Source organism: Vanellus vanellus, assembly GCF_965231255.1.
Source record: "Vanellus vanellus genome assembly, chromosome: 6".
Lineage (NCBI taxonomy): Eukaryota > Metazoa > Chordata > Aves > Charadriiformes > Charadriidae > Vanellus > Vanellus vanellus.
In genome coordinates, this window is record NC_138911.1 from 5,662,223 (window position 1) to 5,675,183 (window position 12,961).

A 12,961-nucleotide genomic window follows, 5' to 3' on the forward strand; every position below is an offset into this window, starting at 1 on the left:
TTTTTTTTTTTGGCAAAGGAATTGTTTTTACTGTTCTTTTTATTCCAGGCCACAATGGAATAGTATAACAAATTGTTCTTTTTTGTTTTTAAAGTCACTGTTACCTCTTACCTGACTTGAAAAGTATGCAAAGGACAAAAAGAAACAGTGTTTGCAGTGTATCATGAGCTGAAGCCAGCTGACACATGTAACCGCAGTTGGCGTGATCAGGCGGTTGACAACAGGCAAAGAACTATTCTGTATAGACCTCCCACCCCAGTTGATGTCTGTCTAGTGCCACCTGTATAAGACCTTGCAATTGCTCGCTGGGGTGATTGGGCTTTCAGCAGGCTACAGCCTACCAGGCAAGAAAATACCTCAGCTCATTGCTGCAAGCATTAGGGTGCAGATCGGACTTTCTTTTCAGAGAGGAAAAATAACCTCCTTTCCTTAGCACAGTTATGCCACAGAACGGGGAATTAGTCCTTCAGGAGCAGAGATATAGGTCCAGTGGGCCTAAAGTCTCTGACCGCTGCAAGACTCGCAACACTTAACTAATATTTAACACATGACGTATTGTCTTACCTGAAACTAAAGTTTCAGTAAGTCGTCACTGAAGCAGAGTAGTATTTGTATAAAAGGTGGAAGTGGGAAGTGCAGGTGACCAGCTCTAGCTGTTGTGCTGCTTTCTGAAGAAATAATGCTGCTCGGTAAATGTATTTTGTGGGGGGCTTTTTCTTTAATGATTCTAAAGCTGTAGAATAGACCGATTCCATTTGGTAACTGCATTTGTTAATTGTTAGTAAGTTTGCTGTAGTAGTGTAACTCAGTTGTTCCCGTGTTTTTCTTGGGCCTGATCCAAAAATCTCTGAAGCTCTCCATTTATTTAGAATGGATTTTGGATCAGGCACCATAGTGAGTTGTCAGGTTTGTGTAAATGTTTATTTATTTTGATTTGATTTTAATCATTCCTTGCAGAATATTTGGTTATGTGTTGGCAACGTGTAGCTTGGTGAGTACAAATGAAGTTGACGTTTATCTCCATGATTTAATCACTTGCAATGTGATCCATTAACAAAACAAAACTTCAGTCATCGATGTTGTGTTCATGTGTTAGATCCACATCTGTTTGTCTGACACCTGATTTCTTAGAATCATAGTTACTACTGTTATCTTTTACAATTCTAAAAAAAGAATCTGTGAAACTTGATTTGGCATATATATGAAGTATTACTTTTTTCTTTTTTTTTTTTTTTTTTTTTTTTTAAATATACTAAAACAGGTACCACAAGCGGATAAGCGATGTGCACTGCCCTGAGCCCGAAGGCACGTGGGCCTGGCCTCTCTGACATGCATCAGTACAGTCAGTGGCTTGCGAGCAGACATGAGGCCAACTTGCTGCCGATGAAAGAGGATTTGGCCCTGTGGCTCACAAATCTACTGGGTAAGATACAATAAGATAGACTACAGATACTGGACAGTAAGAGAACTCTGTACGCCCTTAGTTGGGAATTCAGTCCTTCAGACTTCTTTGCCTTTCAAAAATGAAGGTAGTTATGGTTAGATAGCAACCTCCGTACAGTGCTACTGTTAGCAAGACAATAAGTAGTTAGCCTCCACAGTGTTTCTGGGAGCGGCATCGTTGAACTTCCTTATGCGCTTCATGCTTCTTTTTCCTCAAATTTCCTTTTAAACGTTCTTTCCTGTGTGTTGCCTGTATTAATACCATTGAGCTGAATGGTGCTAATTACTGCCATCAAGTACCTCTTCCATTTTTATTGGTTTTCTCCGAAAGACTATGGGTGTACTGGCTGTCTTGAATGGAAGGAGCCATTAAATAGCTCTTTGCTGACCAAGCAGTCTACTGATGGATAATTGCCACTCAAGGCAATGTGTGCTAAGACTTGTGTAAGTTTTTGCATGGAGGGGCCTGACCTAGTGGCTGCAGCTGGGACCTGGGGATTTACTGGTTGCAGCTGTATGTCTTGGTGTGTGAAGCTGAAATATATTGTTGATGAAAGGGGATGCAAACCAAAAACCAAGAAAAAACAGGTAGATCTGAATAGGAGTGAATTGGAGTATGTCCTTGGCAGGAAGGAAAGAGTCAGTTCTTTGGGATATATGACTCGTTCAACAAGGCAGCATTTAGAAACTATGAGCCAGGAAATAGTACGTTGTTTGGTGAGAGCATTCAGGGGGAAATGGGTTTTGTGTGATCTCTGTAAGTCAAAAGGATTCTACCAAAGAAATACTTGACTTACACAATACCTCATCCTAAGGGAAACATGCCAGTAGTTAAACAGAGGAGAAAATACTTTAGAGGAGGTGATGTTTACATGAAACTTTTGCTGATGTTACTTTAGAGGAAAACTTGGATGAGCATTTTTAAATTTGTGGTGTGTGGTTTTGGGTTGTCTTTTTTCTGTAAGTCTGTTCTGGTGAACAGTCCTTTTCAGCATAGGAAAGACACGGACCGGTTGGAGCAGGTCCAGCTCTGGGGCCACAAAGATGATCAGAGGGCTGGAGCACCTCTCCCATGAGGACAGGCTGAGAGCGTTGGGGTTGTTCAGCCTGGAGAAGAGAAGGCTTCACGGAGACCTTATCGTGGCCTTTCAGTACCTAAAGGGGGGTTTTAAGAAAGATGGAGACAAACTTTTTAGCAGGGCCTGTTGTGATAGGATGAGGTTAACAGTTTTAAACTGAAAGAGGGTAGATTTAGATTGGATATTAGGAAGAAATTTTTTATGCTGAGTGTGGTGAAACAGTGGCTCAGGTTGCCCAGAGGGGTGGTAGATGTCCTGTCCGTGGAAGTGTTCAGGGTCAGGTTGGACAGGGCTTTATGCAACCTGATCTAGTTGAAGTTGTCCCTGCTCATTGCTGGGGGTTAGGAATAGATGACCTTTAAAGGTCCTTTCCAATCCAAACTATTCTATGGTGAGACATAAGCAGTATCTTGTCTTGGCAAATGCTGTGGCTGAACCATCTCAGTGATATCATACAATAATAAAGTATATCTAGTGCCTTTCATCTGCCCATCCTACATTGCTATATTTCCTCTTTTTCTAAGAGGAAGGGAAGTATTGTTATGTTATCAGAGGTGTAGTCAATAAGTACAGTGTCAGTAGAATGCAGGAACACAGTATTTTGCAGGTAGGCGATACCCATTTTAGAGTTGGAGTGGTTATGAATCCACAACTGCAAAAGTGGCACTTTCTTTAAATCACATCTTTGTGTGGTACTTCCATTTAAATTAATAAATTTTGAATATAAAATTGTCTAGGAAATGCCAGAGCAAAATGCAGAAATCCTGACTCTTCATTCCAATTACCACAAGATAACAATCCAAAAGACTGTTTTTCGAATTAGAAGCAGCACATTCCATTAAGGATTTAATATATTGTTTAAATATTTTAAACAATGAAGTTTTAGTGAGCTGCTCTAAAACAAATAGAAGCTTGTTTGCAGTTCATACCAGAGTTCTCACAGTGACAAGTTTAGGAATGAGGTCACTTTTTTAGCAAGAAAGTAGCAACCAGCAGGAGGTTCTGAAATGCCAACTATAATTAAAAATCTGATTTTTCATATGGACACCAAATTCTGCACTGCAGAACTAAATAGGCACAACCTTCTTTTAATTAAGCAGCATACACAGTTCATTTGCTTAATGCATTCCCCCACACCTTCTCACACCAAGCTCCTCTTTTCTCAGAGTTTGTCCTGAAGAACTGAAATTATAGTGTTTTGTTAAACTGCTTTGAATGCCTGTGTAGACATTGTTATTCAAATTAATAATTCAATTAAGTTAAAATTCATATTGAAAATAAATTAAGTGTAACTGAATTAAAGTAATTAATATTCATATAAATATTTTATCTCAGAATTCAAATTTGGTTTAATTACTGTTTAATTTAGGTTAACTTTAATGAGAGGAGGGACATGTGAGAATGTTGCTGTAAGATAAAATAGGTTTGAATTTATAGCATTCTGTTACCTTCTTGTAAAAACCTGTTTGTATTCTCTCACTTTTCAGCATCCAAAAGGATAAAAGGATCTGCAAGACTTTGTTTGTTTGTTTTGTTTTATTGTGTTTTTTTTTTTCCTCCATGGGAGAAATAATGTACTTTGACCATTAATGCAGTAGATTTTCATGTGTGTGGATGTGCAGATAACACAGAGCAGATAATATTCTGTGTATCCACACAGATCTAGTATCTAGTTTGCTCTGTGCTATGACTTGTTTGGCCTCATTTTAACTGTCTTTATGCCAGTTTTAATACAATAGGACTTCTCAATTTATAAAGAAAATTAATATGTATTTCAATTAATTTTTGTCGTGTTGGTTCATGCTTTTTCATCTATATTTTGTTTGTTCATTTGTACTGTGACTCAACAAGGACACATAATCTTTTCAAATAAATGTAGATTTAGGCAAGAACGTTTCTGAGGTATTTTGATCAAGTGATGGTGTCTTTGTAAATTTTTGTGGAGAGGCAAGTATGTCCTACAGTGTTACTGGCAGTTAAGATGGTGACAGTTTTGCAGCAGCAAAGCCTGGTGTGGCTTCAATATTGCAGACTGGAAAATATTGGAAGGATACTGCATTTTATAATATGAATGAAGGGTTTTGATATTGGATGGAAATCAGGCATAGCTGGAATTTGACCTTACCCGAGTGATAAATTGGAAGACTGAGATACATGGTGCAGCTGGAAAATAATGCTGTAAGAACTTTTAACCCTGAGACTTTGGACATTTTCTTCTCATTTAGCGTGGACATTGTTGTGGTGGTTTTTTTTAGTAATCACTAGTACTTTTGTAGGCATTTTGCTAATTATTTTTGGAGCCATGTCAGAGAAACCGGGAGCTTCTGAGAGGGCGATTTGTCATTACAGCTCCATTGCTGAATGGATTTTAGCTGCATGTGTTCTGGGGGCTGGAAAAAGGACATTGCAGATGAAATCGATGTGTCAGATGGGATTGACTAATATGATATGGTACATTATAGCATCCTCAAAGTGGGACATGTTAGCGTCGCAGAGGTGGGGGTTTGCATGCTGGAGAGGAAGATTTGAGCTATGGATGTTTTATCTCTTACCCTCATTTCCCTCTGGTGAGCTCTGGTGGCTCAGTCGAGAGGTCCTTGCTGTGGCAAAGTTAAGAAGATGTATTGACTCAACTGTCTTGCAAACCATGATCATCTCTCAGCCTTGTTTTTATTGTGTATAGACCCAATGAAACAGTCAGCAATGCTTTCACTGCAGACACGCACCAAATTCGGTAGATTATGTATATGCTTATTTTAGTAGAATGCTCTTGTGAATAGGGAAAACTTCTGTTCCACCTCAAGTGAGCTTCGCACGGGAATTAGCACATGGGCCATAGTAGTCTTCTAGCTGAGGCAAATGGCAGTAAGATATGCCCTGGGCATACGTCTGCGCTCCAAGGTTTCAGTGTTGAGACCTCTTCCTTACAGAGCTCTCTGGGCTTCAGAAGCTCATAGGTAAGGAGCTGGGGAATGCAAGATACTGAGGAATTGAACGTGTAAATGTTGAATGTTGCATGAGGCATGTAAAAGTTCCTTGGGAGCAAAAGTGAAGTAGGCTTGGAGAAAAGGAACAGAGAGGTAAGAATGTCAGGAGAGGCACTGAGTTGAAGACCAGGTGTGGAATTTAAAGGTGTGTTGAAGGAGGACCAAAGTTTGGAGGATGAAGGATGGGACATCTTCTGCAAGAAAACTGTCTTTCTTAGACTCTGAATTAAAGCAAAACCTGCTTCAGCTCGGTGTTCTTGCTCATTTTGCTGTCTAAGAGGATTCCATAGCAGTACCTTTATTTTCAATATCAGCATGTTCAGCTCAAGCCAGTGGGAAATGCAGGTTTTAAAGATCTGAATATCAAGATGTTCCTGATAGTTCTAGCTATTCTGCTGACACTGGTGCAGTTTATTATTCAGTTGAGAGGCTTTATAATTTTAATATCAACATGCCTTTGAGATTGTTTATATGTCCCATTTCAAGTAAGTGATAATGTCTCAATGCTATCAAAATGGTTTCTCTTGCTGTCAGCTATTGTAGGAAACGGAGTAGCCATGTCAGAAAAGAACCAGTTTTGCACGTGCATAAAAACCATTGGCCTTTGTTTTCTTTGTTTTTATTGCGCTTTGTTATCTTGGTTTTAAACACCACGCAATTTGAGCGGACCAATTTGTTGCGCTGATGCCTTACTATTGTAGAAGCTCATCCTTCAGAGATTCACCTGAGTGAAATGTTTCAGTTTGTAAACTAGTAGTTTTGTGTTACCACTGAAGTGGACAATTGAAATAGTCGATCAGCTAGTTGCAAGGCTGGAGTCAGTGTCTTGCACTGTAGTTAGTAAACTAAGCATGGAAGAAGCCAGTGCAATAATAGAGGAACCAACTAGATTTTGGTACTTTGGTTTCGTCTCTCTTTGAGCCCATCCGCCACCTTCTGAAGGCTCTGCTTGTCTGAGATGGCCCATAGGGAATGCTTTATCTTTGCCCTCTTTGGGCACACACCCTGGGCATGGGCTCTTTTTAGTTGTTCATTCATAGACCTCCCAGTCTGGCTGCCCGCAGGACTGGGTGGTCTTATAGACAGCTGCCCGCAGTTTCCCAGTGGTAGGTGTTCAGGTATAACAGTTTGTCTTTTTAAGGGGCATCTGGCGATTGTGGTAAAAGAGAGGGTAAGCAACGCTTGGAGGTTTGAGACAGCCTTCATATTCCTGGGTTGTTTTTTTTCATACTTTTGGTGTTGTTTTTTTATTGTACTTAATGTTATTACCATTCTTTAAAAACATTGCAACTGCTTTCTTGTAATTATAGGGGGAGTTATACATTTTTAATGGAGTTTAATGTTTTTTCCATACAAATATACAGAGCCATTTTTTTCCTCAGGCTATGAACATTACTCTCATTTGAATCAATACATTTCAACTGTTAAATATGTCAGTGTCTGTTTTAGCAAAGAAATGCCACCTTTTGGAGCCATAAAATACAGTGAATTGAAAGCTGACACCTAATATATTTTTCATTGGATACAGATGTTCAATGCAAAACTCATTCTTTCAGCTTTCATAAAAGGGAACAGAACTAAAATACTCTGGCTTAGTGTACAATATGCAGTGACCAAACTGCTAATGCAATTCAGCATTTAAAAGAATATAAATGTATTGTTAAATAGCAGAAGAAGATAGAAGAATTTTTCCATGCTGTGTAAAGAAAAAATGCCTCTAAATAGTTTTAGGATTTTTAATGCTTGACCAGTGAAATAACACATTTATAAATCATAGGACAGAATAGATATGGAGAATGTGATTTTTCTTTTACCTGTGGAAAAAAAAAATATATATTATGCTTTCCAAAACAAAATAAAAATCTTGAGTAGGTTAAAAAATGTTCGATACACTTTTTTTTTTTTTTTAGAAGAAAATGAGTGGATTAGAGAATGCAATGCTGTATTTAAAATAAAGCCGTTCCTGTAACGTAGTCATTTTTCAAATTTAGCTTTCTAAAGGCTTTATACCTTTTGCCAAAAATGCTGATGGGGCAAAGGGGAAAATATGTAGGCTAGAATGATGATGAAGGTTTTTGAGGTGCTGAGATGGTCGATTTTTGTATCTGTGGGCTATTATAGCTTCAGTCCTGGCTTCAGCTGAGCTGGAGGCACTGCTAAAATATCACCAGTTATGCACAAGCTACCACATAACGTCTGCATTGCTGCTACTGCTCTTTTGCCTGGAGAAGTCATTTAGGTGTACAGGAGCTATGAAGTGGGCTGTATGGCAGAGAAAATTAAGGGGGAATAAAAAGGGGAACAAAACTTCACATTAAACAGATATTTCTGAGGTAGAAATGCGTTAGAAAAACTAAGTTTAGCTGCAACCAAAAATATGTCTACTGTTGTATCTGAAGATGATTTGCTGCAAAGATATTTATTTTAGTCTTTGATTTTTAACTGACAAAACTGGAAAGACTCACAATTTTTTGCCCAAAGGGTGCTGAAGTGTCTAACAGTTTCCCGACAGGAGCTTAGAGAAATCAACCTTCCTTCAGCATTTTTGTAATCGTAATACTGCTATCTTTAGTGTTATAAGTGACATTGACTATCAGATTACAATGTATAAGCAATATATCGCAGAAGTAAAATATTCATTTTTTATTATCTCCTTCATTGTTGTTAATCTTGAATATTATTTTTCCCCTCTCTTCTGAATGAAAAGGTATAGGAAAGCTTTTCTTCTTTTTTGAATCTACTTTTCTTAGGGTTTTTTTTTTTTTTTTACAAAAAAAAAAAAGTTCAGATCCTGTTCTAAACAGATTAATGTTTTCAGTTTCCAGACATCTTGTTGTAAATTATTTTCCTCAAACTAACTAGAAAAACAACAAAAAAACCGCCCGGTTTAGTCAGGCAGCTGCTTGTTGGTCAAAAATCTGTGGCAAAAAAACCCCAACCAGCAGCAGGTAGACTTCCACCTGTTGTCCTGATTGCAAACAAGCTGGTTTTTAGTAGCAGGGGTGGATCTGGATGGGATGAAGAACCGCTCTCGCTTCAGATTTTAATTTTGTTAATGTTTTTGGCAGGGTAGAAAACTTTTACTGATGATTGCTGTGTATAAGCCTATGAAAAATGAGTTGATAGTGTTATTCCTATTTCCAAATGACATATGTAATTCCTATCTAAATAGGAAGAGCAGGAATTAGTCCTTGATGCTCTACTAATATTGGTAGAAGTTAAGAGGGCTGAAGAATACAGCTGCTGGTCAAAAAAGTGTCCAAAGAGAAGGCAAATTTTCCAGTAGAAATGTGAAAATGAAAAACCTTCTAAAAGAAATAGGAATCTTTTCACCTGGAAATGATGTTAAGATGCCAGAAGTTTAGTTTAAGGTGGTAAATGATTTCCTTTTCATCTGGCCTGTCCAGCCTGGTCAGAATGCACAAGTCATCATGGGACTCTTGTGATCTTCTCTGCCAGGAAGATGTAATTACGGTGTAATGGAAGGTCGTCTGGTCTGCTGTAGCCAGGGAGGATGATCTGCTGAAGTACAGCTTCATGTAGCATGATAATGATTGGTATATTATGAAATAAAGTATTTTTGGCTTTGATCTTTGGGTGAAAATTTTAATCTGTGTGGCAAGTGGATACATGACATGAAATTTCACTCTCTCCCTTTTTTTTTAAGGTACCTTTACTTCTGAAAAAGCTCTTTCAAAGGAGCATTGCAGTCACTGTAGTATCTTGTCAACTTCTTGCAGGATCATGTCTTAAAGTATTTTTTAAAAAATACAGTCTGTTCCTTCTTGACATGGTTTTCTACTTCAGTTACAAAATAAGCTGCAGTATTGTTAGCATCTCTTATGCTGTAGCTACCTGTGGACACTGATGTAAACCATTTGCCTGCTGTGCTCTGTCTTTTAAAACATTATGTTAAAAGCACTGGAATTTTGTAAGTAAAATGAGATATGTGGATTCTGATATGCTGGAATTACCGTTGAAATAGCACATGCCTTCCCAAAGCAAGTATGTGATTTCTGAATAATTTGCTGTGTGTCTACCAGTAAAGCAGTAGTGAGGTTATTCACTAAATATTCGTAGTAATGCAAGTGTCTCAGTTAAAGCATATGTCAAGATTTCTGTTAATTTCTCTATTTACAGAAACGCAGTCTATGTTATTGCACGCTTTCTGCCATGTTAACTTTCTGTTTGCTGTTCAGGTAGAGAAATAACAGCAGAAACCTTTATGGAGAAATTGGATAATGGTGCCTTGCTTTGTCGGTTAGCTGAGACCCTGCAGGAGAAATTTAAAGAAAACAGCTTTGATGCAAACAAGCCTGGCAAAGTAAGTGTCGGTAACTGTTCTAGCATGTATTATCATGTAGTATGTAGTATCTAGCATGTAGTATTCTAGCATGTAGTATCGGAGGTATCTGACTGTTTTGGTGCTGAACTTTTTTGGGCAGTTAAGAGATTTCATTTGTGGAGGTTCTGCAAACGGGCAGGGAGGGAATTGCTCTGTGTAGAACAATTACAATATAAAATTGGGGAATTCATACTTCTTGGGTAAATACTAAGGTAACTATGAGAAGCAGTCACGCAAAAAATGAGTTGTAAGATGAGGAGGAGAAGACCTAGAACAAGATCTAGCAATGTGGTGGGGCAAAGAAAATGTGACCCTTGTATTTATTGGCGAGGGGAATATTAAGTAGCTGTGGGAGGTGCCTTTTCCTCCATAGACAGCTCTAGGGAGGCCAATAATAAAATTCTATAGTTAGTTTTGGTGCCTTGAATTTAAAGGTCCTGTTGGTGTACTGGAAGAGATTCAGTAAAGAGTTGCAGGGATGATGTGGAAGATGTGAACCTTCAGAAGATACTGAAGACCTTTGCAAAGATCAGATTAAGTTCTTGCTTCACCACAACCTCCCTTTAATTTAAACGATTTTCATAGGACAGTCTTATTGGGAGAAATTGAAGAGTGCAGCAAGTTTCTTTCTGGGAGAAGTCAAATTAAATGGTTGACACATACATGAATACATTTACTGTGAAACGGTTTTTATTTTTCTTGTTGAATTCAGATACATCTCTCTTGAAAGCTAAAACAGGCAAATACACAGCAGGTTAAAAAAAAGAGACCAAGAGCAGAAATCACATAATCTTCTATTCTTTATGTTTTCATAACTAGTCTGTAGCAGAAATTAGGACAGCATAAATTTTATCGGCAGTTCTGAGAACTGACAGCCTTGTGTCAGCTGCAGCTGCGTAAGTTGTTTTTCTTGGTTCCAAACTCATAATTGTTGTTGCAGAAGAAATTGTCTGGACTAAGGCAGGCTTTATTTATTTAGTTTTTTTAAACGTGCTGTGGGCTGGGGGGGGCTGTAGGGGAGCATTTTTCGCTTGCTTTGGGGTTTTTTGTGTTTGGTTTTTTTTCTGAAGAAAAAGGAAAAGATAGCTGGGAAGAAAGATAAGTAAAGTAGAGAGGCAAGGAAGCCTTCCTCCACAAAGGAGGAAAAGACAGCTGGAACCCGTATTTCATATTTCAAATTATAATCAGCATTTGGTTAGTTGAAGTACTGGACGACTTCCGAGTTCCTCTTCACAATATGGTCCAGCTTGTCTTCACCTAAGTGGCGGCCTGTTATTTTCATGGTAGCTCCCAAGTTGAGAGAACACTTATGACAGTCTTTCGATTGAGCCAAGGAACTAGCTAGGCACAAAGAAGAGTTACTTGTTTTGGTTTTTTTCCCTTACAAACAAACAAACTAAAGGTACTATTGCTGACAAAACCTGCTAAAAGCTACAGTGAACACCAGAGAGGTAAACTTGGCTACATAGTACTAAAACTTTTTTTTTTTTTTTTTTTTTTTTTTTACAAACTGACATGTCAGGAAGCCATGTCTATTTAATATAAAATTCTCAGGAAAAGTAATAGTCATAAATTCTGCTACAAAGTTCTAGTTAATATTCAGAAATTCAAACAATTAGATATCTAGCAAAATCTTCTTACTGCTTTTGGGGTTTTTAATTGTTTTGTTGGGTGTTTTCTTTAGTTTAGGTTTGGGGTTTGGTTTTTTTTTTTGTATCATCAGACTTTTATCTGATGGTGGCTCATTTGGAGAGAGCCACCATTTGGAAAGATAACCCAGAAATGTAGTAATGTTTGGTACTTCTGTGTTTTGCCACTGCAGAGAGGTAGACCTCCTTTCTTGTATTAACTTCCTCAGCTGAGAATATGGCTTTCTTTACTTCAATTAACTGATCCCCCCCCCCTTTTTTTTTTTTTTTTTTTGAACCAAAGTTGCGTTAGAAGCCAATTAGACATTTGTAATCCCATCTGTTGTAATAACTTAGATTTATTGGTCTTTTATTTGTCAAACTGGTATAACGGGCAAAGCAATTAAAGGTAAAAATTCTGCTCCACTACTGTTTTCTCAGTGTATATTATTTCATACTTAGTATAGTAAGAATTGAAAGATATGGCAGAGTAGTAGATTTGTGTCATTGTAGACTATTAGGGAGCTATTCATCGTTTCAGATTGTAATTCCCTGTGTAGCAGTCCTAGGCAGTAGGACTAGTCTACACATTGGAATATCTGATGTGTGGTGCCAAGGAAGTCTATTAAGAAGATTATACTGTACGAAATTTAGCATAGTAAGAATTCCACAGTCCTCCCTTGAATCATTATTATGCACTCTGTTAATAATACATGTGGAATTTTGAAGCCATTTGGCCATTTCTCTGTGCACAGGAAAACAGAAACATTATGATCTTTCACCCAGGTGCCCTGGTGACTTCAGTGGCAGCTGGAAGAAGCTGCTGTCTTCTATAGAGTTTAGCCTCTAGCAAAATAGATAACATGCTTTTCTATCCATATATGTAACTTTTATTTTTTTTAGATAGAAGCAGACTGATATAAGATGAGTGGCTGCCAGAAGGATCAGCTTGCAGGCAGCGCCAGGTTGCAGCTGAGTGAGGGAGACAGGGTAAGGCTGTAGATAATGGGGAGAGGGCGTGTGTGTAATCTCACCAAGTCCCTCCAGAAGCTTGAAGATTTGGTCTGCTTTCATAAGTGAAGTTTTTCCTTGTAGGTGAACTACTTCCTATATAGCAAAGGTCCTGAAAATATTTTGGTTTTAGTTTTGTCTTAGAGGAAGATGAGATATCCTGTTCTGCTGGATATGTACTACTGATCATGAATTCACTTGTGCAGCTCTTTGGGGCTGTCTGGCCAGTTTAGCAGCTGTAGCAATGCATGTAAGAAGTCATTAAAAACTAATATTGCGTGCAGTGACTCATCAGTTGTTTGTCATAATTCCTTAAGATCATATTGCAGTACTCCACCGAATGGCGGAGGTTAAATCCTGTTGCTTCTGGGTTAACTGCTTGTGCAATACGTTTCTAGTCACCGTCAGTTTTGCAGTTTGTTTCTTAACAGGACTGTATCATTCCTTTTCTTCTAAGGGAGGACTGAA

At 38.2% G+C, this 12,961-nt stretch overlaps 1 protein-coding gene across 1 annotated transcript in view; it reads left to right on the plus strand.

Annotated features, from left to right (window-relative positions):
- Positions 1 to 1,281: 1,281 nt before the first annotated feature.
- The window catches only part of GAS2 (growth arrest specific 2), a gene marked incomplete at its 5' end in the record, with an annotated part of 86,791 nt that continues 75,111 nt past the window's right edge, over positions 1,282 to 12,961 (plus strand). The window contains 2 exons of the mRNA XM_082485806.1: positions 1,282 to 1,423; positions 9,709 to 9,833. Coding sequence (XP_082341932.1) covers positions 1,282 to 1,423; positions 9,709 to 9,833 — 267 coding nt within the window. The remainder of the gene's footprint in view (positions 1,424 to 9,708; positions 9,834 to 12,961) is intronic.